This window comes from Ovis aries, chromosome 17 (genome assembly GCF_016772045.2).
Source record: "Ovis aries strain OAR_USU_Benz2616 breed Rambouillet chromosome 17, ARS-UI_Ramb_v3.0, whole genome shotgun sequence".
Lineage (NCBI taxonomy): Eukaryota > Metazoa > Chordata > Mammalia > Artiodactyla > Bovidae > Ovis > Ovis aries.
In genome coordinates, this window is record NC_056070.1 from 70,472,715 (window position 1) to 70,498,336 (window position 25,622).

Genomic DNA, 25,622 nt, shown 5'->3' on the forward strand with positions numbered 1-25,622 from the left:
GTCTGCTGATGGACATCTAGGTTGCTTCCATGTCCTGGCTATTGTGAACAGTGCTGTGATGAACATTGGGGTACACATGTCTCTTTCAATTTTGGTTTCCTCAGTGTGTATGCCCAGCAGTGGGATTAATGGGTTGTATGGCAGTTCTATTTCCAGTTTTTTAAGGAATCTCCACACTGTTCTCCATAGTGGCTGTACTAGTTTGCATTCCCACCAACAGTGTAAGACGGTTCCCTTTTCTCCACACCCTCTCCAGCATTTATTGCTTGTAGACTTTTGGATAGCAGCCATTCTGACTGGTGTGAAATGGTACCTCATTGTGGTTTTGATTAGCATTTCTCTGATAATGAGTGATGTTGAGCACCTTTTCATGTGTTTGTTAGCCATCTGTGTCTTTGGAGAAATGTCTGTTTGGTTCTTTGGCCCATTTTTTGATTGGGTCATTTATTTTTCTGATTGAGCTGCAGGAGTTGCTTGTATATTTCTGAGATTAATTCTTTGTCAGTTGCTTCGTTTGCTCTTATTTTCTCCCATTCTGAAGGCTGTCTTTTCACCTTGCTTATAGTTTCCTTGCTTATAGTTTTCCTGTGCAAAAGCTTTTAAGTTTAATTAGGTCCCATTTGTTGATTTTTGCTTTTATTTCTGATACTCTGGGAGGTGGGTCATAGAGGATCCTGCTGTGATTTATGTTGGAGAGTGTTTCGCCTATGTTCTCCTCTAGCAGTTTTATAGTTTCTGGTCTTACGTTTAGACGTTTCATCCATTTTGAGTTTATTTGTGTGTGGTGTTAGTGTTCTAGTTTCATTCTTTTACAAGTGGTTGACCAGTTTTCCCAGCACCACTTGTTAAAGAGATTGTCTTTTCTCCATCGTCTATTCTGGCCTCCTTTGTCAAAGATAAGGTGTCCGTAGGTGCGTGGATTCGTCTCTGGGCTTTCTTTTCGTTCCATCGATCTATGCTTCTGTCTTTGTGTGGCACTTCTTTATCCGTCCGTCAGGGATGCCTAGGTTGTTTCCATGTCTTGGTTGTTGCAAATAATGCTGCCATGAACACAGGAGGACAGATATCTCTTTGACACAGTGTTTTCATTTCGTTTGGATATATTCCCAGAAATGGGATTACTGGTTTATACGGTAGTTCTAGTTTTAATTTTCTGAGAAACCTCCATACTATTTTCTCGGGCTTGATTTGTTCTTTTCGAGACCAACGAGGAAGAGAATTTGCAAAAGGACCTCAGTAAGCCTGGGGATAGCCATGGTGGGGATCGCTTGCTGATGACGTGCTTTTATTTTTATTCTTTTTATTTTTATTTTTACTTTATTTTACTTTACAATACTGTATTGGTTTTGCCATACATTGACATGAATCCACCACGGGTGTACACAAGCTCCCAATCCTGAATCCCCCTCCCACCTCCCACCCCATATCATCTCTCTGGATCATCCCCATGCACCAGCCCCAAGCATCCTGTATCCTGTATCGAACATAGACTGGCACTTCGTTTCTTACATGATAGTATACATGTTTCAATGCCATTCTCCCAAATCATCCCACCCTCTCCCTCTCCCTCAGAGTCCAAAAGTCAGTTCTATACTTCTGTGTCTCTTTTGCTGTCTCGCATACAGGGTCATCATTACCATCTTTTCTAAATTCCGTATATATGGATGACATGCTTTTAATTTATTTTTTATATTCAGTCCCAGCTGGTGACTTCTTACACACTGTCGACAAATCCTCTCCTTCCCCCACCGTGCTTGCCTTCTCCTGGTACATCCCTCACTCCCCTCTTACCTGACTCATTCCTTCTGTTTCAGGACCCTGCCCAAAGCAGACCTTCCTGCAACCTCAACTCATTCCTGGGTCAAAATCCTTGCTAGATATTTGGAGCATTAGTGCTTCTCTTGCAAAGCACGTATCACTGCGCTAACTTTAGAAGTATATGTCTCATCTTTGCTCACAGTCTGTTTCCACTCCTGGGCTGGAAGCCTGTGAGAAGGGCAGGAACCCTGTGAGTCTCAGTCATAGCTATAACCCCAGTGGCATCGCACATGACCGGGCACACAGAAGCTGCTCTTGTGTTGCAAGAATGAATGAATGAATGAATGAATGAGTGCATTCCCTGTCTCTCCCTGGGTGCTACCCGTGCCTTACCCTCTCTTGCCACCCATGTTCTGCAGCCCTGCTGCTGCTGCTGCTAAGTCACTTCAGTCGTGTCTGACTCTGTGCGACCCCATAGACGGGGGCCCACTGTCTCTGGGATTCTCCAGGCAAGAACACTGGAGTGGGTTGCCATTTCCTTCTCCAATGCATGAAAGTGAAAAGTGAAAGTGAAGTCGCTCAGTCGTGTCCGACTCTTAGCGACCCCACGGACTGCAGCCCACCAGGCTCCTCCGTCCATGGGATTTTCCAGGCAAGAGTACTGGAGGGGTGCTGCCCTAGAAAGGGTCAAAGAACAGCTGTGTGCCCCTCTGCGGTCCATTAGCACTTCTGAGCTTTCCTCCCACTCACGTTTTAAGTTTTCTCATTTCCGCAGACTTCACTTTTAGAACTGGGCATGGGCTGGCTGCCTGCTGCTGGGGGTTCAATGCTGGACTTTTCCTGGGGGTGGGTTCACTTCCAGATTAGACTGGAAGTTCCCTGAGGGGAAGGACTCTGCTTGGCACAGAGCCAGGTGAAAAAAAGCTTTGCTCAATGCGGGAGCCAATAGACATGGATTGAAGGTGAGCGGCTCCACGTTGTGGCTGATGGCTGAGCTCTAAGCCGCGGGAGGCATCCATGGTGAAGAGCCCCTGCTCCCAAGATCCCCAGAGGGGGAACTCCTTTTTCCTGTGGACAGGCATTATTCTTTTCACCGTCTATTTCTTTCTTTAGTTGGGGGATAATTGCTTTACGATGTTGCGCTGGTTTCTGCCATACATCAACACCAACAAAAATCAGACAAGGTACACACGTGGTGGACAGGCATTAAGATGGGCCTTGGACAGAGCCTCATGGAGTTTATTGTCCTGGGGAGTGGATGGGAGTGGCCCTCGGAGGCAGTGAGGTGCAAAGGAATGGGCTGCTTGCCTTTAAGCAGCGGTTGGGTGTCTGGTGGGCAGGGAGGGCCCGAGGCATCATAGCACCCTGGCAGGGTTTGGGTGGACCTTCCCCACTCTAAGCATCTCTTCACCCAGCAAGGCTCCCCTCTCTGGAGGGGCCTACTTGGGGGTTTCCAGCACCAGCCCCTGAAAGCACCCCAGCCCTCCTCTGAATGAGGCCTGCCCTGGCCTGGGCTGCATGATCACCTCCATCACTGGCTCACCGTGTGCCCCTGGGTGAGCCACGCCTCTCCTCACCACACTCTGTCTTCTGACTTCCAGATTAGACCTGTGTTTCCAGGTGGACAGGCTGAGCCCCAGAGAGGGCCAGGGTTTGGTGAGCTCCTTGGGAGGTATTCTCTAGCATCTTCCCTCCTTGCCTTGGAAAGGTCCCAAATAACATCACTGGGTGAGGTGCAAGGCAAGGAAATAGCTCCCGGGGAGTCCCCTTCCCAGTCTCGGTGTCTCCTTCCTTAAGTTGGGTTAGTCGTGCGCGGGGGTGCTGCAGGCTGTAGAGGAGCAGAAAGGCGGGTGGGTGAGTGGTCATCCCTTTGGCTAAGATACTGTCACCACGCTGACTTTTCTTCAGCAACATCCAGCAACTTCTGATTTTCCCCAGAATGTTCTCCACGGAGACCAAGAACTTGGCTGATTCCTGGGACAGTCCTGCATGCCTGTCACACATGGAGAAGCCAGGTCTGCTGGGAACACGAGACCGGTCCGCGGGCAAGTGATCTGCAGCTTTGAGGTCTCCAGCCCCAGGCAGCCTGGCTCCTCAATACAAGTGCTGGAGCCCTGGCCTGGGTGTGGCCCCACAGCAGGCCAGGCGAGGCTGCTGGGTGCCCAGCAATGGGAGCACAGTGGGGTTTTGTGCTCCGCGGGCACCACCCCCTGGCCGGCCCCACCCCGCTCTCTGGAGAGCCTTTACCTACCCGCCCACCTCCTGCCGACAGCTCTGCCAGCTCCTCCTCATTCTGCACTCAGAGTTGCTCCCTGACCAGCACTGGGGCCCCTGCACGACAGTCCTGCTGCCAGACTCCCCGGGTCCCCTCCCCGGGCTGATGATTAACCTGGAGGCCGTATAAGGAACCAACAGCCCGGGCAGGAGGGACGCGCTGCAGCTGCCACTATGGACAGCAGCACCTGGAGCCCCCCGGCCACGGCCACCGCCGAGCCCCTCCAGGCCTACGAGCGCATCCGCAATGCAGCTGACATCTCTGTCATCGTCATCTACTTCGTGGTGGTGATGGCTGTCGGGCTGTGGGTAGGTGGGGGGTTCTGAAACACGGGGTTTGAGGGTGCAAGGGCCAAGGGGAAGGAGGGAGAAGGGGGCCTGTGGAGAAGCCACGGTCTTGGTGAAGCCCGAGGAGGGGAGGGTGGTGGGCTGAGGGTGTGTGGAGCCAGGTGGAAGTGACTTGGAAACGTCTGAGAGGAGTTCAGGGGCACCATGTGAGGTGAGGGGCAAGCAAGGGTGAGCAGAAGTGAAAGGATGCTGGTCAGTGTCCAGGGAGGCTCCTGCATCCCAGGCCAGTGGGCAGAGAAGGAGAGTGAGAGATTGGAGAGGCTGGGGGCTTGAGAGGCAGCAGAGGACCAGCTTGAAGCTCCAGGGAGGGTCCCAGGGCTGAGGAGTGAGCCCCAGGGAGGTGACTACCTCCTGCCTTTAGTCAGATGGAAGAGAAACAGGTGGGTCAGGAAGGACACTGCACCTGCCAGCTGCAGGTGCTCTCGGGCGGCCCCTCCTGGGAGAGGCCCTGTGCCCTGTGCAGGGGCTGGAGTGAGAACGAGCTGGGAAAGCTGGGCCCAGGGAGACGAGGGGGGAGGAGGAGGAAGGCCGGAGCGTGGCCTGGGCTGGGCTGGGGAGAGGAAGTGACTGGGCTCCCTCTCGGGACTCGGGGACACACCAAACCAGAGAAACTTGTTCTTAACAGTCCTGAACCTGGAAATTTCACTTGGGACAGACTCTGGCACACCTAGCAACTGGAAGACAGGTGTTTTAAGTGCGAACATCTTCCAGTCACTCTCAAAGGCCTTCATGGGGGGCGACAGGCCAGGAAGCCGAGGTGCTAGCAGCTGATTGGAGTCTTTTGACTTAGAGGAGAAGAGAGTGGACATTAACCCCTTCATGGTCATAGAGGTTTTTTTTTTTTTAACAGAAAAAGGGAAGTATTGATTTTTAAAAAGAAAAGTGTAATTTAAAAAGAAACCAGATGTGACTGAAGGCCTTAAGTGTCACAAGGGGTCTATGTGACTGATTCTAGCCTCAGCTTCCTAGACTCTGTGGAAAGTCCAGCCAGGGGCCAAGGTTCTCAGGTTTAGCACTGGCTTCTACACCTTCCAGTGTTCTTTCAATGTTGGTAACTCTGCCCAGTCTCAGTTTATTCAGCTGTGTAATGGGTACAATCTTACCTGTTCTTATGACTCCTCATAAATGGCTGTGAGGGTCTGGGAGATGCATCTGAAAGTTCATTATGGATTCTGGGAATCTTTTAAAAATATAATTGGGTTGACCAAGAAGTTCATTTGTGTTTGTCCAACATCTTACAGAAAAACCCAAACAAACTTTTTGGCTAACCCAATACTATCATTTGCTCTCCAGGGTATGAGTCAGACCCTGAACGATTTTTGTTCTTTTAAGTAAAATGGGCAAAAGTGGTCAGATGGATAGGACATCTCAAGCCTACCACCAGGAAGGCAGGAATGCTAATCCTCATTTTACAGAATAAGAAATCGAAGCTCTGTGTGATTGTGATTTGCCTGAGGTTGTGATTCGTGGAGCTCGGGTCACTGACTGTCAGTTTCCCATGGCACCATGTGCTCCTCCACCCTGCCTGCCTTCATCCTCACCCCAGCTTGTGTTAGTAAGTGCTGCAAGTGAGCTGGGAATCCATCGTTTGCTAGCTGTACCTCCTGTCTCCCTCACAGTTGTCGATGAGCTCAGCTCCCCTAACCAGTCTCATTTTAGCCCTGCCAGTCCCGATGGTTATGGTGTTTACACTTCTCAGATGTCTGTGAATTCTTATTACTTGTCTTGTTAAATGCTGCCTAATGAGCCTGTTAGTGTTTGTCTACAGTTAGTCTTTCGCTATTAGTCAGTGCCTCCAACCCCCTGATCATTTAACATGCTGGCTTTCTTCTAATTTAAGTTTCTTTTTTCCAATGGAGTGTCAAGAGTGGTTTGGCTCAGGGATGGATATCCTGACTCCTGTGTGATCTCCAAGCTGCAGAAATAGCGATCCAGGCCCACTGTGCTTCCCCAACTTAGAAAAGACACCCAGGCCAACATCCCTTTGTCCATCCCTGTCACTTCCAATATTTTTTCTTTTTTTAAAAAAATCCTTTTAATCACTGGAAAATGCTGTCTCATTTCTTATTTCTTTAGGGTATAGTTCCATGTGTCTTTCACCACTTTCTATGGGGAATTTTGTATCCTTTTCGGCTGACTATTCCTTCTGGAAGACTTAAGATATCCTGAAACACTTTGTGCTTGCATTGCTAAACTACAGCCCATGGACCAAATCTGGCCCACAGCCTATTTTTGTATGGCTTACAAGTTAAGATTAAAAAAAAAAATGGTTTTCAGGGGTTGTAGAAAACCAAACCAATAAAAAGAATATGTAGTGGAGATCATATATATCCCGTAAGGCCTAAACTATTTACTACCTGGCCCTTTTTCTTAGAGTGTCCAAGGTAGCTCCGTGGTAAAGAATCTGCCTGCTGATGCAGGAGATGCAGGAGACAAGGGTTTGATCCCTGGGCTGGAAAATCCCATGGACAGAGGAGCCTGGTGGGCTACAGTCCATGGGGTTGCAAAGAGTTGGACACACCTGAGCACTAACTCACGTCACATGTCCTTTTTCTTAATGGAAAAAAAACGTACTGACCCCTGCTTTATGTGGCATTTGCATTAATAGCATCATTGGATGCCTGAGTCGTGGTGGGGAGCCCAACCTTTCTATTTAACAGACGAGGAGCAGAGAGGGTGACTAGAAGCCACTCAGAGGAATCAGCCCCAGGGCTGGGACCAGAGCCCAGAACTTTCGATGCCAAAGGCAGTGCTCTTTCCAATATGTCACCCTTCCCCCTCCCTAAGACTCTGTCCTTTCTGGGGACGCCCTCTCCATGGTCCTTACCACCGCTTCCACTGCTGCAGTGTCCCTCACATATTCTCAGAAAGCGGGGGCCTAACTTGATCATGCTCAACCCTCTTCATCCTATTCGCAAATCTCTTGTTAAACCACTGGACAAAATCACCTTGACAAATTGTCAGCATGTGTGTGTACTCAGTTGCGTCCAACTCTTTGCGACCCTATGGCCTCTAGCCCGCCAGGCTTCTCTGTCTGTGGGATTTTCCAGGCAAGAATACTGGAGTGGGTTGCCATTTCCTACTCCAGGGGATCTTCCCAACCCAGGGATCAAACCTGCATCTTCTGCATTGGCAGATGAATTATTTACCACTGAGCCACCTGGGAAGCCTCCAAATTGTCAGCACTTGACTCCAAAACTTCCGGCAGAAACCTCCCCCAGGGGCGCTATTTCCATCTCTGGATGATTCTGGTGGCAAGGAAATTCTTCCTGGTACCGAGCTAAGACCTGATGTCCTAGAGTGTGGAATTGTTTCAGAAAGTAAAGTAGGTTGAAGAAAGTGCGAATAATGGGGAGACGGGGGGTGTCCTCTTGGCTGGCAAGGGTACTCTGTTCTGGTTTTCTGTTAAGTTTTTGACGCTTCCTCCCTAGGCCATGTTTTCCACTAACCGTGGGACTGTTGGAGGCTTCTTCCTGGCAGGTCGAAGTATGGTGTGGTGGCCGGTAAGTTTTCTCTGAAATACATATTTCCCTGAACTATGATATTCCCCACTTTCTTGTTGGCTCTGGGAGGTGGTGATTCTTTCTTCTTGCCTTTGATGCTGAAAAATGGATCACCTTCTCACCAGGTCACCAATTCACCTTAATCTGCAGTGGTAAGGGAACAAGCTTTAAAGAAATAATGCTTGACATTTTTTTCAAGGGATAAATAGAGGAAAGACTTCACAACGAGGACAGTGTGGAAGAGCAAAAAGAGCACCTAGCCCAAGGTGATCTTGGGCACGTCTGAGCTTCCATGTCAGTTTCTGTAAGATGGTAGTGATGATATTTACCTTCTAGGAGGATTATAGAAGTGGAGACCCTCTTATGGGGTAGAAACTCAGTAAATAGTAGTTCTTTTTGCTTCAAGTTCTACAGAGGAGAGAATTTCTCTGTCTACATCAGGAGGCTGACACTGGGCCTGATCCCCAGGAGGCTCTCAACAAATACTTGAAGAGTAGCTGCAGGAGGAGCCCCTACTGTCCCCAGTCACAGTTCTCCTCATCTCTTGGTGGATTTTGTATTTTGTATGTATGCGCAGTGTTTTCCCTGACATTTGCACATGGGCAGAAGAATCCCAATCATAGGACATGCGCATAGAAGAGACATACGCAGGAAGAGAAAGTGGGAGGGCCCTTCCATCCTGTCACCCCAGGGCTTTGCTGGGTCATCAGGTCAGCCCAATGACCGGTTCTATCCAGAGTTCTCATTGAAACTAATTTGACCAGATTGACCAAATTGTGCAGTTCCTTGGGCCTAAGATAGAAGCAGGACTGGCTGGTGAAAGGGGGTTAATGAAGTGTACATACAATGAGAAGAGAGTGACAGCTATGGAGGAAGAGAAGTGAGAAAGCAGAGACTGTCACCGTCATAACACACGGCACAGAAGGTAGGAGGAAGCCGTGACCTTCCTGCAGCTGCCCTCTGATCAGTTATTCGGAGATGGGAGTTAATTATTAGCATCTTGGGACGTGGCTGACAGTCTAGTGGTCAAGACTCCACGCTTCTGCAGCAGAGGGTACAGGTTCGATCTCTGGTTGGGGAGTCAAGAGCCCATACACTACACTGCACCATCAAAATGTAAAAGAAGCAAGTAAGTAAATTGGTATCTTCGCAGCTGCCAGCTTTATCCCTGAAGTCATTTCTCCTTATCCTTAAGGTGGCCAAGAACACTGGGCAGCTGCTGACTTCTGTGGGGGCCCCTTGTGGTGGTCTCTCATGACACATTTTATCTTCTCATGCTTTGGCCTTTGATGCTTTTCTAAAAGTTGTGACCACCAAGTTCATGACAAGGCTGAACTGCAGTGTCCAATATGGTAGCCACTAACCACTTTTTAAATTGAAATTAAAATAAGATCGAAAATTTATTTCCTCAGCCACACTAGCCATGCTTCAAGTGCTTAATAGGTACATGTGGATGGTGGCCACCATATTCGATGCTGTGGATCTAGAACATTTCCATCATTTTAGAGAGTTCTATCGGGCACTGCTGCTCTACAGACTTCAGAGCAGAGGCTGGCACGAAATCTCAGTGGACTTGAGATTTGCTGAATTAGAAAACCGAGTAAGACTTTGAAGTTTCCTTTAGTTGTTTGGAAACTGGCACCCCACCCCACTGAATGCTTCAGCACCCCCAAGAGGAAGCCTGCCATGTGTTCATACAGCCTCGGTTTGCATCCAGACCTCTTTTACTTCCTTCCTCCCACCTTAACAGGAAACTCATATCTCTTCATGTAAACTTCCTCGGGCTGAGTCATTAGGGATAAGGCCTTAGCTTCCACTCTCTGGGTCTTGGAGAAGCTGATGAGAAGGCAGAGGCATGGGGCAGAACCACCCTAGGAGACAGACATTTTAGGTTAGGCCTGGGAACACATCACATCTTAACCAGTGATGATGTCTTCCTTCCTGATGACACTTGGGTTTGGATCTGGGTTGAGAGTTGGTTGATAAGAGGAACTGGCTCCACCCCACCCTGACCAAACAAGTCAGGTTCAGAGGTTTATGTGGATTTCCTGTGGGTGTTGTCTTCCTTACTCCTGTCTCAGTGCTGGATTATTCTGACCAACGTGACATCATTCCTCTTTTGTGGAGAAGTACCTGCTTCCTTGATGAGGCTGAAATTTTATTCTTCTTCTTCCGACAATGGTATCTAGGGTTTCATGAGATTATATGAAAGGTTTATAAACTGCCCATGTATCCAGGTCACCTGGTGTACTTTTAAAAATACAGATTCCAGGGCCTCATTCCAGGGTTCCACTAGATTAAAACACCTTGAAAGAAGGCTCCAAGAATCTGCATTTTTTTAAGCTTCTCAGGGGCTTCCCTGGTGGTCCAGTGGTTAAGACTCTACACTTCCCAGTGCTAACATAGGGGAATCCTTTGTTTCCTTCAAAGTCTTAAACGTAGAGAACAGCAAGAAGCCCAGAGCTCTAGGAGAAGGTTCTTTGTGGAAATTAACCATGGGCAACAAATTAAAAATCTAACCTGTCCAGATAGCTCTATTAAAAAAATTATTTATTTTTGGTGGTGCTGGTCTTTCTGCTGCGCACAGGCTTCTCTAGTTGGGGCGAGCAGGGGCTCCTCTCCGGTTGCACTCACAGGCTTCTTGTTGCGGCCGATTTCCCTTGTTGCAGAGCACGGGCTCTAGGGCATGTGGGCTCAATAGTTGTGGTTCCAGGGCTCGAGAGCACGGGCTCAGTAGTTGTGGCACACGGGCTTAGTTACTCCCACGCATGTGGAATCCTCCGTGATCAGGGATTGAACCCGTGTCTCCTACATTGATAGATAGACTCCTTACCGCTGAGCTGCCAGGGAAACCCCAAGGGGATTCTTGACTAGGGATGCAGTGACCTCTAAGTCCCTCTCAATTCTGAAAATGCTCTGATTCCAAAAAATTCTAGAGTAGAATGAGCATGGGCTTTGAAGTCAGCCCATCTGACCTGCTTCATGTATTAGTTGTATGACTTTGGGCAAGTCACTGAACTTCCCTGAGCTTCAGTTTCTCCTATAGAGTAGGAGAATAATACCTACTGTGGAGGACTCTTGTCAGGATTAAATGAGATTATGCATGTACAGCACTCAGCACTGTGCTTGGCAGTTCAGTTCAGTTCAGTCGCTCAGTCGTGTCCAACTCTTTGCAACCCCATGAATCGCAGCACGCCAGGCCTCCCTGTCCATCACCATCTCCCGGAGTTCACTCAGACTCACGTCCATTGAGTCCGTGATGCCATCGGGCCATCTCATCCTCGGTCGTTCCCTTCTCCTCCTGCCCCCAATCCCTCCCAGCATCAGAGTCTTTTCCAATGAGTCAAGTCTTCGCATGAGGTGGCCAAAGTACTGGAGCTTCAGCTTTAGCATCATTCCTTCCAAAGAAATCCCAGGGTTGATCTCCTTCAGAATGGACTGGTTGGATCTCCTTGCAGTCCAAGGGACTCTCAAGAGTCTTCTCCAATACCACAGTTCAAAAGCATCAATTCTTCGGCGCTCAGCCTTCTTCACAGTCCAACTCTCACATCCATACATGACCACAGGAAAAACCATAGCCTTGACTAGATGGACCTTAGTCGGCAAAGTAATGTCTCTGCTTTTGAATATGCTATCTAGGTTGGTCATAACTTTTCTTCCAAGGAGTAAGCGTCTTTTCATTTCATGGCTGCAATCACCATCTGCAGTGATTTTGGAGCCCCCCAAAATAAAGTCTGACACTGTTTCTACTGTTTCCCCATCTATTTCCCATGAAGTGATGGGACCAGATGCCATGATCTTCGTTTTCTGAATGTTGAGCTTTAACCCAACTTTTTTGCTCTCCTCTTTCACTTTCATCAAGAGGCTTTTTAGTTCCACTTCACTTTCTGCCATAAGGGTGGTGTCATCTGCATATCTGAGGTTATTGATACTTCTCCCGGCAATCTTGATTCCAGCTTGTGTTTCTTCCAGTCCAGCGTTTCTCATGGTGTACTCTGCATAGAAGTTAAATAAGCAGGGTGACAATATACAGCCTTGACGTACTCTTTTTCCTATTTGGAACCAGTCTGTTGTTCCATGTCCAGTTCTAACTGTTGCTTCCTGACCTGCATACAGATTTCTCAAGAGGAAGGTTAGGTGCTTGGCAGGGGCTCAGTAAAGGCAAATGTTAACATGTGGAAGGAAGGTTAGGAGACTCAGGACAGAACCCCTCAGTTGGCACTTGTCAGATGTCCAGTACCTGGAAGCTGGCATTTATATAAAGCCATTGCTGCCACATCACTTAAATTTAACTTTCACATTGACTGTGTGAGTAAATGAACACGATTTATATGCAATTTATTTATACCTACTGTAAATCATCGATTCCAGCTACACACTGACCACATTTTTACAGCTCTGGGACTGACAGTCAGTGGCATGTCACACTTTAAGTGGCAAGCTTTGTGCTACATGGTATGTCTTACAATAGTTGGTGTTTTAGATTCAGCAAAGTGTGGTTATAGGATTCCCTGATGACTCAGATGGTAAAGAATCCACCTGCAATGTAGGAGACCCAGATTCGATCCCTGGGTCAAGAACATCCCCTGGAGAAGGGAATGGCTACCCTCTCCAGTATTCTTGCCTGGAGAATTCCATGGACAGAGGAGCCTGGCGGGCTATAGCCCATCGTGTTCCAAAGAGTCGGACATGACTGAGCAACAAACACTTTCACTTTTCACTTTCAAAGTGTGGTTATAGTCTAAGATATAGTCCTTAAAAGAATGTTCACTACAACCCTTGGGCTTCCCTGGTGGCTCAGGTGGTAAAGAATCCACCTACAAAGAGTCGGACACGACTGAGCTACTAACACCTTTGGAAGCTGCAGAGATGCTTCAGGGGCTGCTTTTGCTCTCCTTCCCAGCAACACGGTTTTTTCATACTTTATATGAGGGGACTCTACTAAGATTTTGTTTGAGGTCAATGTTCTGCTAACTTATGAAATTCAAAAACCTCTAATTTAGAAGAAAAATAATAATGATTTCCATTCTAAAGTTTAAAATGATTTTAAAACTATTGCAGTACACATTTGAAAGGACAACACAGCATGCAAGAAAATGCAAATCAAAGTACTTTTCAAACTTGAAAAATAGCCTAAACTGCATCAAAACTATACTTTTATACTTGTAAATTTCCCTTTGGACTAAAATACAAAGTCAGTTTAAACCTGTCATTGGTCTGGAAATTTATTGTCGGAATATCAGTTCTCGAGTGTACTGGCTCAAGGAGGATATCGCAGGGACCACAGGCTCTCAGAGCTGACGTCTCTCTCAGCCTCCGGTTGTTCCTATGTCCCCTTCACCTGCCTTTAGCTCTGTTGCTTTGTGCTGTAGTAGGGTGAGCAACCCCCCAACCTGTGTTTTGAGCTTCTGTGGTGGTTCAGATGGTAAAGGATCCATTTGCAGTCCATGAGACCTGGGTTCAGTCCTTGGGCTGGGAAGATCCCCTGGAGAAGGGAATGGCAGCCCGTTCCAGTATTCTTGCCTGGGAAATCCCATGGACAGAGGAGCCCGGCAGGCTACAGTTCGTGATGTTGCAAAAAAGTTGGACACGACTTAGTGTCTAAACAACAGCAACAAGGATGAGCAAGCAGAGAAGCTTCAGAATGATAGTCCCAGGGGGTTTTAGGAGGAGAGGACTTGCGCTGACCTTGGACTGATATACCTGAAACCCCAAGGGCTTGGATAGTCCTCCATGAGAAAAGCAAGTGGAAATCAGAGCTCATAAAGTCTGAAAGAAGGTTGGACAGAGGAGAGACCAGTTTTTTTGGGTATACCTGGGGGTTTTGGTGACTTTGAATAGTACGGTTGTGATCTGTAACAGGTGGAGGTCCAGGCACTCTGGAAAAAGATTCCGTTCCTAAAAAGTTAATGAGGCTGAGAGATAGAGAGTTTGTGCTTGACCTGGGGATAGAAGTGAGGGACCGTCTGGAGGAGGAGCAAGGACTCCAGGGCTGCGTTATAGGAGGAATTAGCTCACAAAGATAGCCAGGCCGGGGTCTTTGACTCAGAAGTGTGAGTCACTTGAGGCAAGCCAAGCCCACTGAGAAACACGGAAACCTCGTGAGTAAAATGAAACCTTACGTAACTGTGGGCCAGGAGTCCCTTTTCTGTAGCACCATGACTTGGTGTGTTGATGAACAACTGCCTGGGTGCTGTGTTGTAATGATTTTTTGAGGGTGTAGGAGATGTGAAACCAGGAAGGTGAGCTTTGAAGGGGAAATTCCCCATGCCTTGGCTAGTGGCAGCAGAAATTACTCAGAGAGGTAGAGCACCATGTACACAGCCCAAAAGAGAACTTTTGTTTTGGAGGAGAGTTTGGTTACCAGCCAGAACCATTGGCAGAGCCAGCTTCATGGAGCAGCAGGTACAACAGGGCTGAGCCAACCTTTAACAAACCTCAAGGCATTTTCAAATGCTTCAGAAGTTAGTATCCAAAGGGAGTAGGGATCTCACAAGGAGCTGGAGGATTTGCCTTGCCCTAGATTTATTATTAGGCCAATCATTAGCGTCTCTGAGTCTCAGAGAGTCTCTTCTATGTGGGAGATAGTAAGATCAAGATCTCAAAGCCTTGACCAGGGCTGGAATGCTGAGATTCCACACCACAGAGGAAGGAACCATCATCCTAGCCAGTCCATCACCAGTGGAGATAGGATGGCTGTGTGTCTCTCAATAGCCACAGTTCCTTTCCTTCCTTTACTATTTGAGAATCATCAGAGAGGAGCATTTCACCGTGGTTTAGGCCACAGGTTGACAAACTTTCTTTGCAGAGGCCCAGAGAGTAAATATTTCTGGAGGCTATACAATCTCTGCCACGACTACTTAACCTTGCTGTTGCAGCATGAAAGCAGCCATGGACAATAAGATGGATGAGCATGGCTGTGTTCCAATAAAGCTTTATTTACAAAACAGGCAGAGGGCCAGATTTGGCCCATAGGCTCTAGTTTGTTGACCTCTTATTCAGGCCTGGGCTCTGAAGTCAGGCTGCTTGGGTTCAAATTCAGCCTCTGCCCCTCACTAGCTGTGTGACCCTGTTTGAGTTACTGAATACCTCGGTGACTTACATTTGTTTTCTTATAACAGAGAAACAGTACTTACTTGAGGTTGTTGTGAAGATGCACATTCAGTCTCAGAATAGAATCTGGCGTACGATAAACTCTTAGGTTTAGCTCTTGTTCTTTCTTCAGCTACTTATCTGATTGAATCCTCAGCCATCCAGCAAGATTGACGATTAACTCCACGTTCCCACAAGATAAGAACAGAGCTAGGGTTCTCCCTGTTCTTCTGGTTGCTCAGGTCTCTTTCTCCTTATTCTTTGAGATGGAAATTTATGAGATCTATAGGCATGGTCTACAGGTTTATCTGAAAACCAAGACATTCTTTCATTTATGTTTGACCAGAGACCCTGATGGAAGTTTTCTGAGAAGAGGACAGCGTCTCATACTTCTTAAACTCTTTTGAGTGAAATGTATCTGATTTTGTCACTGAGTCTAAAACCTAGGGATCAGATCAAAGGTCAGCCACTTAGGAGTGGCCTCTGGGAAGAATCTGGTAGGCCTGAGACCTAAGTGGGAACTCATGAGTGAGAGGAAAGCAGGAGTGAAGTGAATGGACACAGGAGAAGCAGAGAGCTCACTTGGGGATCAAGGTCGGGAAAATGTGAGATGGGAGACAGACAGGTACTTGACCTTCATAAGCCTGGGTGGAGGTGACTGCCAAGTCTCCAGGAAGCCCTCTCTTCCTGCTGACTGCATGAAGCTGTGTGTGCTTTCATTTATCTCAGAGCTGAGCTGTATTTCCCTTAATCAATTAAAAACAAAATCTCTTCCAACACCTAGTCCAAGGCCTTGCATCCAGTAGGTACTGAACTGAAAGAGTGAGAGGGAGGAGAGCTGTGTCCCCAGACCCTCAGGCCGGATCCCTTTGTTGATGTCACCTGAGCCCTCAGCCTACATTCTACGCTGGCGCAGTGATTGCACAGTGTAGACAGTGTTAAGAACTCAGGAGGTCCCAGTGAAAACCTGCCTCCAGCAGTGCTCCACACTTCTGTAACTATGTACACCTCATTTTTCCCTTTAGGATATATTTTTTAGGCTCAGTTTTAGCGGTAAAACTGGAAAACCAAGCCTGGCCCTAATCAGAGTGCCCGATTTTAGCTCATACAGGACACCATGGTAAAATCTGGTGTGACCGTGCTTCCTTGTTATTTCAGACACGTAGTTTCTCTCAGTTCGAGTCAAGATTTTGCAAAACTTGTCAGTTCCTGCATATCTGTGTTGCCTTCCTGGTAAGAGTTTTTTTACCTGCCGTGTCAGTGTCTGCTCAGCTCTTGAAGAACCTGTTCTCTCTCTTCCTCCTCCTCTTTTTTCTTTTCCTTCTCCTCCTCTTCCTCCCCTCTGCTCGCCTCCTCCTCCTCCTCTCTCTCGCTCTCCCCCTCGTCCTTCTCTCTCCCTCTCTCTTTTCTGGACCCATTTCCCTCCCATTCTTCAAGGCTTGTTGGTCTCCTCAGAGGAGTTTCTCTGATTCCCATGCAGGTGCTCACTCCCCCACGTATTCTTTGTGTCCCAAGGCCTCAGCTGCCTGGAGGGTAGCCAAGTTCCTGTCCTCTAGTTTGTACCTAAGTTCTTGGCTTCTCCTCTGCCTCTGGCTGCCTTCCCAGCATTCTCCAACACGTTAGTGCTTTCGTCGACAGAGAAAGGGAAAAGTAACCTATAATCAATGTCGCCAGTTGGTGGAAGTCAGAAGAGTGCTGAGACTATCAGCCAAGATGAAGTCTTTGCATCACTCAAGTTAGATCTGGGCTTGCCCAGTCTACCAGTGACACGGCTCATTTTGAGGTTGTTTCTTTTTGGGTAAGCTTTATGTTAGGGGGGTGATTTGGAGTCGGGATTAAGAACCAGGCTGCCTTGGTTTGAACCCCAGCTCCATCCATTCCTATCTCCGTGGCCTAGGGTGAGTTACTTAGTCTCTCCTGCCTCAGTTTTCTCAACTTCAAAATAGAGATCATAGCGCCTACATCACAGAGCTGTTTTGAGGACTGAGTTAGTTAATACATGTAAATCTCTTAGAATAGCATTCAGCTAGTGCAATCCAGGTTGGCCATTCTTATCATCATCATCATTATCCCTTATCGTCCTCCTTATCCCTGTGTCTCATCTCCAAATCCTCCTTGTTAAAGTATGAATTCAGCCATTTACTTATATTTGCATTGCTGTGATTTCATCCCACATTTGCATGCTGATTAGCTGCTGTGTGTCAATCTGTGTTAGGTCCTGGTATATATTTGTGTGTGTGTGTGACACAACTTCTTACAAAATGTATCTAAAATTACAGCGGTGAGTGGTAATAAGGCAGTGTGTGTGTGTGTGTTTTTTTTTGCTTTTATTTATTTGCTTTAAATTTTATTTTTGCTTTATTTTACTTTACAATACTGTATTGGTTTTGCCGTACATTGACATGAATCCACCATGGGTGTATACGAGCTCCCAATCCTGAATCCCCCACCTACCTCCCACCCCATATCATCTCTCTGGATCATCCCCACGCACCAGCTCCAAGCATCCTGTATCCTGTATTGAACATAGACTGGCACTTCGTTTCTTACATGATAGTATACGTGTTTCAATGTAAGGCAGTGTTTTGAGTCTTAACCTACACAAGAGGATCAGGGAAGGCCGTTTTTAGATTGAGCTTTGAAGGATGAGGAGGAGGCAGCCATGTGAAGATTGGGGAAAGAGCAATCCAAGCAGAAGGAACAGAATGGTCAAAGGCCTGAGGTGGGGAGGAGCTTGGGGTACTTGGGAACTGAAGGGGGGCCAGCGTAGGGGAGAGATCATGCATCCTGATCAGGCCCTTCAGGTGAGGGGCCCTGAGTTGTCAATGATTCTAAGGACGAGTTTGTCTGAGTTTGTGAGAGGACTGGTCTCTAGCCTCCTTGACCTATTAGTGCCGGCAGAAGACCTCACCCACCTACAGCCTCTGGGAAGATGACAGCTTTGGCAGTGGTTTCCTGATTTCACACTTGTTTGGTTCCTGGGACAAAGAGAGAGTTCATGAAGATAAGAAGTGAAAGGCCACCTTTGTCCATGGGGAATGTGAGTTGATGTAGAGTAAACAGAGATTATGATGACTCTTGAGAAGGCCTGTGTCTAAATATTTACCAGAGCCTCAAGAAGTGAAATAGCCTGAATGTAGGAACCCCACCTTCTCTTCTGTCCCCAACCAGGAAATGTCATCCCTAAGAGATGGTGAGGGTCAAAGATTAAACCTTCTCAAACTTCCCCTGTGAAAAGACTCTTTACTAGGAAATCAAGATGTTAATTTAGGTTAGACCAGTTCCCCAAAGGATGAGGGAGGAATCAGAAATACAAGTGTGATCCAGATGCACACAAGGTCGGACCCCTCCTTGAGGTCTTGTTTTTACTAACACTAAGCTTCCAGGTCACCCTATTGACATCTCAGAGCAGTTCATAGACTCTAGTGAGCCCCACTGTTTTTATGGGCTCCTTGTGGGCCTGGCAGGGCAGGTTTATTGTCTCTTCCTCAGAAGAAAGCCATCCTGGGCATGTCCCCATTAAGAGTCCTGATGTCATGCAGCCAGTGGGAATCAGTGCAACACAGGGGCATTTGGTCACTTGGTTCCTGCTGTTTCCCCAGGAGGAGGCTCCAAGGATTTGCTGTCACTCACCCACCCGCACGCTCACTCAGCACGCTTTTACAGAGTGCTTGCCATGTGCAAGGAAGGTCCTGTGCTAAGTGGAAACACGAATGGTCTTCAAGAGCTAGAGGATGTTTGGGGAACAGTGCTTATACAGAAGCAATTACCAAAATGGGGCCTGATAGGCGCCGGGAAAGTGCAACAGGCAACACACGGGGCAATGCCAGGGAGGAAGAGCCTGGCTCTGGATGGTGTCAGCAGAGAGGTAGGACTGGGCTTCTCTCTGAACATGGGGGTAGTGTTTTTGCAGGTAAAACTTGATGGAGAAGGAATTCCAAGCCGAAGGAAATGGTCCAAACAGAAGCAGGAGGCAGGAAAGCCTCCTGAGTATGCCTAGGAGGCTGGGTCTGTGTGATTTAACTGGAGTGCGGAGGACTTGGAAGGCATTAGTGGTGGAGGTGGGGGCTACTGGGACTGGAGAAGAAGGACAGGGCTAGTTTACAAAGGCCACTGAGAGCCTGTAAGTCCTCTTCCCAGTTGCATGCCATGGCAGAAAAGAAGAGCCCTCCAGTTGGCACTACTGATTGACTCTGGTGGTTGAGGTCACCCTCTGGGAACTCTTATGACTCCATCTCTTGAGGTGACGAAGTGTTTGTGGAAGAATTTCCCAAAGAGCCTTTGAGTGGCTTGTGTAGATTTCCATTTGAATTGTCTCAATAGCTTTCCTGTGGTGTGAAGATCCTCTGGCAGTCTTTATCCAACTGAGCCTGCCAGTTCTAGGGTTTCACCAGTGAGATTGGCCAAAGCTTGTTCCAGTTCATGCGCTGTTCTCTTGGCATATGGGGAAGTGACAGTGTCTCCCACTTTGTAGCCTGAGTGCCATGGTAACAGGTCTTTAAAACTCTGAAAGTGTTAAAATAAAAATAATACTAAAAAAACCCCCCAGACAACGCTAGAGGTAAGTAGGAGATTCTTTCACCCCCAGTTTTTGGTCCTCCGCATGTTAGCATCCCAAGATTGTAATTAGTCACTGCACTTCCGTTCCCCCTAAAAGAGGTCACAACAAGTTTAAGAAGGAATAGCGACTTTCAGTACAGTCTAGGGCAGGCTTCTCTAGCTTTGCTGTGTATAAGAACCACTCTTACTCCTCTGATTTAGTGGGTCTGGGGTGGGGACTGAACTTTCATAGTTCTTCTGAGCACCTGGCTGAAGCCAATGCTCTAGGCCCGCAGGGCATTCTGTGAGTAGCATTGGTGCAGGGAGCCCTAGGGCTGAACACTGAAGGAACAATCATTAGACGAACTGAGGTTTTCCTTTGGTTTGAGAGAGAGATGCGGTTCCTGCTAGCTTCCAGCTCCTGACATTAATGCAGTAAGTCCCCTATATACGTAGCAGCATGCTTGTATGTGAGCCTAGGCACTCAGCTAACACAGTCAACTGTATAGTACTGTATTGTAATAGGTTTAGAATACTTTTCACTGAAATAATACATACATAAAAACAAATGCAAAAAATAAAGAAAACACTTCTAATCTTACAGTGCAGAACCTTGAAAGGGCTTCGCAGGTGGCTCAGTGGTAAAAAATCTGCATGCCAATGTAGGAGACGTGGGTTCAACTCCTGGGTCAGGAAGATCCCTTGGAGAAGGAAATGGCAACCCTCTCTGGTATTCTTGCCTGGGAAATCCCTGGACAGAGGAGCCTGGCAGGCTACAGTCAGTCCTTGGGGTTGCAGAGTCAGATATGACTGAGTGACTAAACACACACATACATTGAAAACTACAATAGTACAACAGCTGGCGTACACGGGCTGGTACCCGCATTTGCATCTTTGAAAGTTCCCAACTTGAAGGTTTGTATGCAGGGGACCGACTGCAGTTGGTATGGAGAAATGAATTTGGCCAGATGTTTTCCTTGTGGTTTCAGTAGTTGTCCCTTTAGAGAAGGCTCATGGAAACACATCAAATTTGTGCCAAATCCTGGGGGGATTAAAGGAAAGAATTTTAAGTGAAAGAGCCACTGTATTGATAATTGCACATTATCAGGAATCTAAATTGCAATGAGAAGAAACCTGTTTTTGTTAAATAGTCCAGATAATTTAGAGGCAGAGTCTCCGACAATGATGGGAACCAGAGGTACTGAGCTTTGTCCTCAGCACTGCCAAGAACCCAGTGCTGAGCGGCAGGTTTGAAAGAGTACCTGAGGCCACATGATGTCAAAAACAGATGTGAAGTCACGAAGGGTAGCCTGCTTAGGCTGGCTATTCAGCCCAGTCATGTCTGGACTGGTCTATTCAGGTCTGAAGCCCTTCTGGGGTCACAGCTGGGGCTGTGGACAGCAGAGAGAGTGACAAAGGTAGCTCTTGAGGAGCAGGCACATGAGAAGACAAAGCTTAGCCTGCAGAAGATGTGAGGGCAGGTGCAACCCCTGTCCCCTGCAAGGAGATCAAACCAGTTAATCCTAAAGGAAACTGACTTTGAATAGTCATTGGAAGCACTGATACTGAAGTATCAGTGATGCTCCAATACTTGGCCACCTGATGCAAAGAGCTCATTGGAAAAAACCCTGATGCTGGGAAAGATAGAAGGCAAAAGGAGAAGAGGGTGGCAGAGGATGAGATGATTAGATAGCATCACTGACTCAATGGACCTGAGTTTGAGCAAACTCTGGGAGATGGTGAAGGACAAGGAAGCCTGGCATCCTTCAGTCCATGGGGTTGCTAAGAGTCAGACATGACTTGGCAACTGAACAACAACAACCCCTGTTCAGGGAACTAGATCCCATGTGCCACAACTAAGAGTTCTCATGCCGAAACTAAAGATTCAGCACGCCACAACGAAGATCGAGGAGCCCGAGTGTTGACACCTGGCACAGCCAATAAATTAAAAAAATTTTTTTTAAAAGAAAAACTGGGAGATAATGACAGCCTGTACAAGGACTGTGTGAAAAGTGCTGGCTGCCAGTGCCATTGTGAAGGCAGAGTCAGGTGAAAATGATTCAGTGCAGGTCCTGCAGCCACGGGCAGGAGCTCAGATGAGGCCAGGGTGAGCGACTGGAGAGCAGTGATGACCGTGATAGAAATGAGCTGCACCTGGACCAGTGTCCCCAGAGCTCCCCTGGCCGCCGCTCCATCAAACGGTGACAGACGGCCTCAGGAAAGCCCACAGCTGCTTAAAGCCCACTGTCTCCCTTTTGGGGGGGTCTTGGAGAGGACTTCTTAAACTTAAGGTTAATCTAATGCAGTTAATCATTACTGATAATTGTGCCCTTAATAGTACAACATTAGGCTTAATCATTTATGGAGTAAGAGATGATAAATGAAAAAAAAAAAAAAGATGATGGATCATGACAGGCAGGCTACATGCAGAAGGGAATTCTTATTAAAGGTAGACCGTTATTCCCACCAAGCTTTGAGGAGGAGGTGGATGTGCTTAAACAGCCAGCTTTCCTCTTAGCTTCCCCTTCCCCTCCTCCTCTTTCCTTTTCTTTTTCCTTTTACCCTCACAAAGTATTTTAATGTTTGTTTAATGAGGACAAAATATAATGTGAAACAATAGAATTTTCACATCATGAGAATTCAATTTATGATCAGAGGCAATGGTGATTTAATTCTTTTTTTATTACCTGATTACTTAATTTATTATTTTTATTTTTGGCTGCTGGGTCTTCGTGGTGGCATTTGGGATCTTTTCATTGCATGTGGGCTCAGCAGTAGTGGCGCATGAGGGCTTTAGTTCCCTGGCCAAGGATAGCATCTGTATCCCCTGCACTGGAGGGCAGATCCTTAACTGCTGGACCACCAGGGAAGTCCCCGGTAATTTACTTCTTTATGCAGAGTTTACTGGGTCGTATTCTTTTAACTAAGGCAAGTAAGCATATGTTGTTCAACACACTTTAAAGTATGGGCAACAAAAGATGAAAATTCTTAAACTGCAATAATTAAAGTACACAGTTTTCCTTCTCAGTGAATGACATCCACCCAGTCACTGAAGTCCTGATTCTAGGCATCACCTTTGATGACCCCTCTCTCCAGTCTCCTACAGCTGACCCATCAACAAGGCTCATCAACTTTGTTTCTGAAATGTGCTCCAGCGTCTGTGCTTGCCTTTGTCTCAGCTGCCACCACTGGAGGCCAGGCCACTGCCCCTTCTCACCTGCAAGCAGCAATTGCCTCCTGCATGTCTCTGTTTTCTCTTTTGCCCCCAGCACTGCACTCTCCACATGCTTGAGAGAAAGCCTTGAAAACAGGCTAGATCCTGTCCCTCCCCTGCTTGAAACCCTCCAGTGGCTTCCCATCACAGACTGAGACCCACACTCCTACTGCGGCCCACTTGGACCTACGTGATGTACCCCTCCCAGCTTTCCAACCTCGTCTCACTCGATGCACACACTGCAGCCACTCTGGCCTTCTTTCTGCTTTCCAACCACGATGACCTTCCTACTTGGCCAGAGCATTCTTTGCTAGAATGCTTTCCCTCTATCTCAGCATGGTTGACTTCTTTTATCATTTCGATCTCAGTTTAGACACCCCACAGAGGATCATTCTATCACACTTTTCTATTTTCTTCACAGCACTGATCTCTCATTTTCTTTTTTTTTTTCGGTCAGTGCTTTTCAGAGAGGAATCCCCAGTGTCTAGAATAGAGCTTGACATACTGAATAGGTGCTAATTAACATTTGTGGAATGAATGAATGAAGCCACTTACACCATCATCTCCTCATCGTTCTGGAGACCTCCAGACCCTCTCCTATGACTTGGCATATGGCATTAAGCATATCAGCTATAAATCATATATTGACGGAGAGTTAGGACAGTTCCTTGGAACAATAATCTGCCTTTTGGGAAATATGTGTTTTGTTCCAGACTTGAACCATCTTAGGGATTTTTAGACAAATAGAGCCTCCCTGCATTGCTCAGCAAGACTGGAGATAATTATATTAATACTAGTGTGGTGCTTTTCGAATGTTGCTCTGCCTTCTCCTCCTGGATATAGAAAAACTCTAGAACTTTTTGGAGTTCTCTTGGATCTCAGATGCAGTTGAGTTGATGGTACAGTATCATGACCAGTCAGTGCAAAATTCCTCTCTTGTTTCCCCTGATACTTCCTCCTTCATCTCCTAGTCACAGTCCCATTCTCCTTTCCTCTCCCAGGCTTCCATTCTTGGGTATTTAATACACACACTTCCAATTTGCCTTCTAGCTTATGTTATTAGATATATGTATATCTTTGAAAAATGCAATGTTTTGTACATATATATATGGGGTCTTTGAGATCTTTGTAAAAAATAAAAATACTATATTGAAGGAATTCCCTGGCCACCCAGTGGTGACAACTCCATGCTTTCACTGCTGGGGGCTCAGGTTCGATCCCTGGTGTGGAACTAAGATCCCACAAGCCTTGCAATAAGGCCAAATATATATATATATATATATATATATATATATATATATAAATATAAATTTAGAGAGATATTGGGCTTCCCTGGTGACTCAGTGGTAAAGAAATTCGCCTGCAGTGCAGGAGACACAGGAAATATGAGTTCAGTCCCTGGGTTGGGAAGATCCCCTGGAGGAGGAAATGGCAACCCACTCCAGTATTTTTGCCTGGAAAATTTCATGGACAGAGGAGCCTAGTGAGCTACAGTCCATGGGGTCACAAAGAGTCAGACATGACTGAGCAGCTGGGCACCTTAGAGAGTATTATTACTAGTGGCGTCCCTTAAGGAAATGGCAATCCACTCCAGTACTATTGCCTGGAAAATCCCATGGACAGAGGAGCCTGGTTGGCTACAGTCCATGGGGCCACAAGAGTCGCACATGACTGAGCGACGTTCCTGTATGTTTCCTGTAATGGGATTACAGAATGTAACAGCTAGGAGTCACTTGGAAATTATTGGCCCTACCCCTTGCCTTCTTTGACAAGTAACAAGTGATCTGAGGTCCAGAGGCTTCCTTTTAAATGATGTCTTTCAACGAAACTGTCCCCATTTCCTGAGAGCCTGAATTGGTCAAGGTCCCCAGTTGGCAGTGCTGGAGACCACTGAGATGAATGGCAGAGGCCGGCACCCACACGCCCAGCCTCTGAGGAGACTTCCAGGGCGCGCCTGACGGGCTGTGGGGCATACCAGACCTCCCTATCTATCGAGCACTGGGCTCTCAAAGGTCTCGCAGAGGTCTCATCTGGGGATACATCCCATGGCTCCTCCAGTCCTCCCCTTTTTATCTTCACCATTCCCCAAGTCCCCACATTCACCTTCCGAACCAGTGGTCCCAGCAGACTCTAGCAGTCAGGTTCCTGGCCGGCTTCTGCTCTTTCTTGTCCTTCTCTTGGTTGCCATGTCTCTTCTATCTTTGGTCTGGCCTTGAGTGTCCTGGTGAAGCACAGAGTCCTCACCTGAACTTTTTGTGTTTCCAGATTGGAGCCTCTCTGTTTGCCAGTAACATTGGAAGCGGCCACTTTGTGGGACTGGCAGGGACTGGAGCAGCTGCAGGAATTGCCACTGGGGGCTTTGAATGGAATGTGAGTAACTCTAGAGACACTGTGTCCTGGTGCCGGAAGCAGCTTCAGTAGTCGGCCAGCTCAGTTTACACTCAGAGATGTTCTAGATGTTAGAGAACCTCCCGGGGCCACGTTGCAGTGCAGCGGAGGAGAGGCTCAGTTTCAGGCCCGCAGAGTCCTGCTCCTCTTCCACCACGAGAAATCACTGACATGATGGCGTTAGTGTTTCTTTCTTCTTTTAAAAGGGTGGGGCAAATTGAGAGCGTAGCACTGACGTATATAGGTTACCATGTGTAAGATAGATAGCCAGCGGGAAGCTGCTATAAAGCATAGGGAGCTCGAGTGACGGGATGTGGTGGGGAGGTTCAAGAGGGAGAGGATATATGTATACTTACGGCTGATTCACGTTGTTGTACGGCAGAAACCAACACAACTCTGTAAAGCAATTATCCTCCAATTAAAAATAAATTTAAAAAAGCCAAGCCCTCTCGTACCTTTTCAGCCACATTAGAGGTTTGGAAATACTTACCACCAGATTTCCAATA

At 47.2% G+C, this 25,622-nt stretch overlaps 1 protein-coding gene across 1 annotated transcript in view; it reads left to right on the top strand.

Annotated features, from left to right (window-relative positions):
* Positions 1-4,192: 4,192 nt before the first annotated feature.
* SLC5A1 (solute carrier family 5 member 1) overlaps positions 4,193-25,622 on the top strand; it is a 53,599-nt gene continuing 32,169 nt past the window's right edge. The window contains 3 exon segments of the mRNA NM_001009404.1: positions 4,193-4,341; positions 7,812-7,883; positions 24,994-25,098. Coding sequence (NP_001009404.1) covers positions 4,207-4,341; positions 7,812-7,883; positions 24,994-25,098 — 312 coding nt within the window. The 5' untranslated portion in view covers positions 4,193-4,206.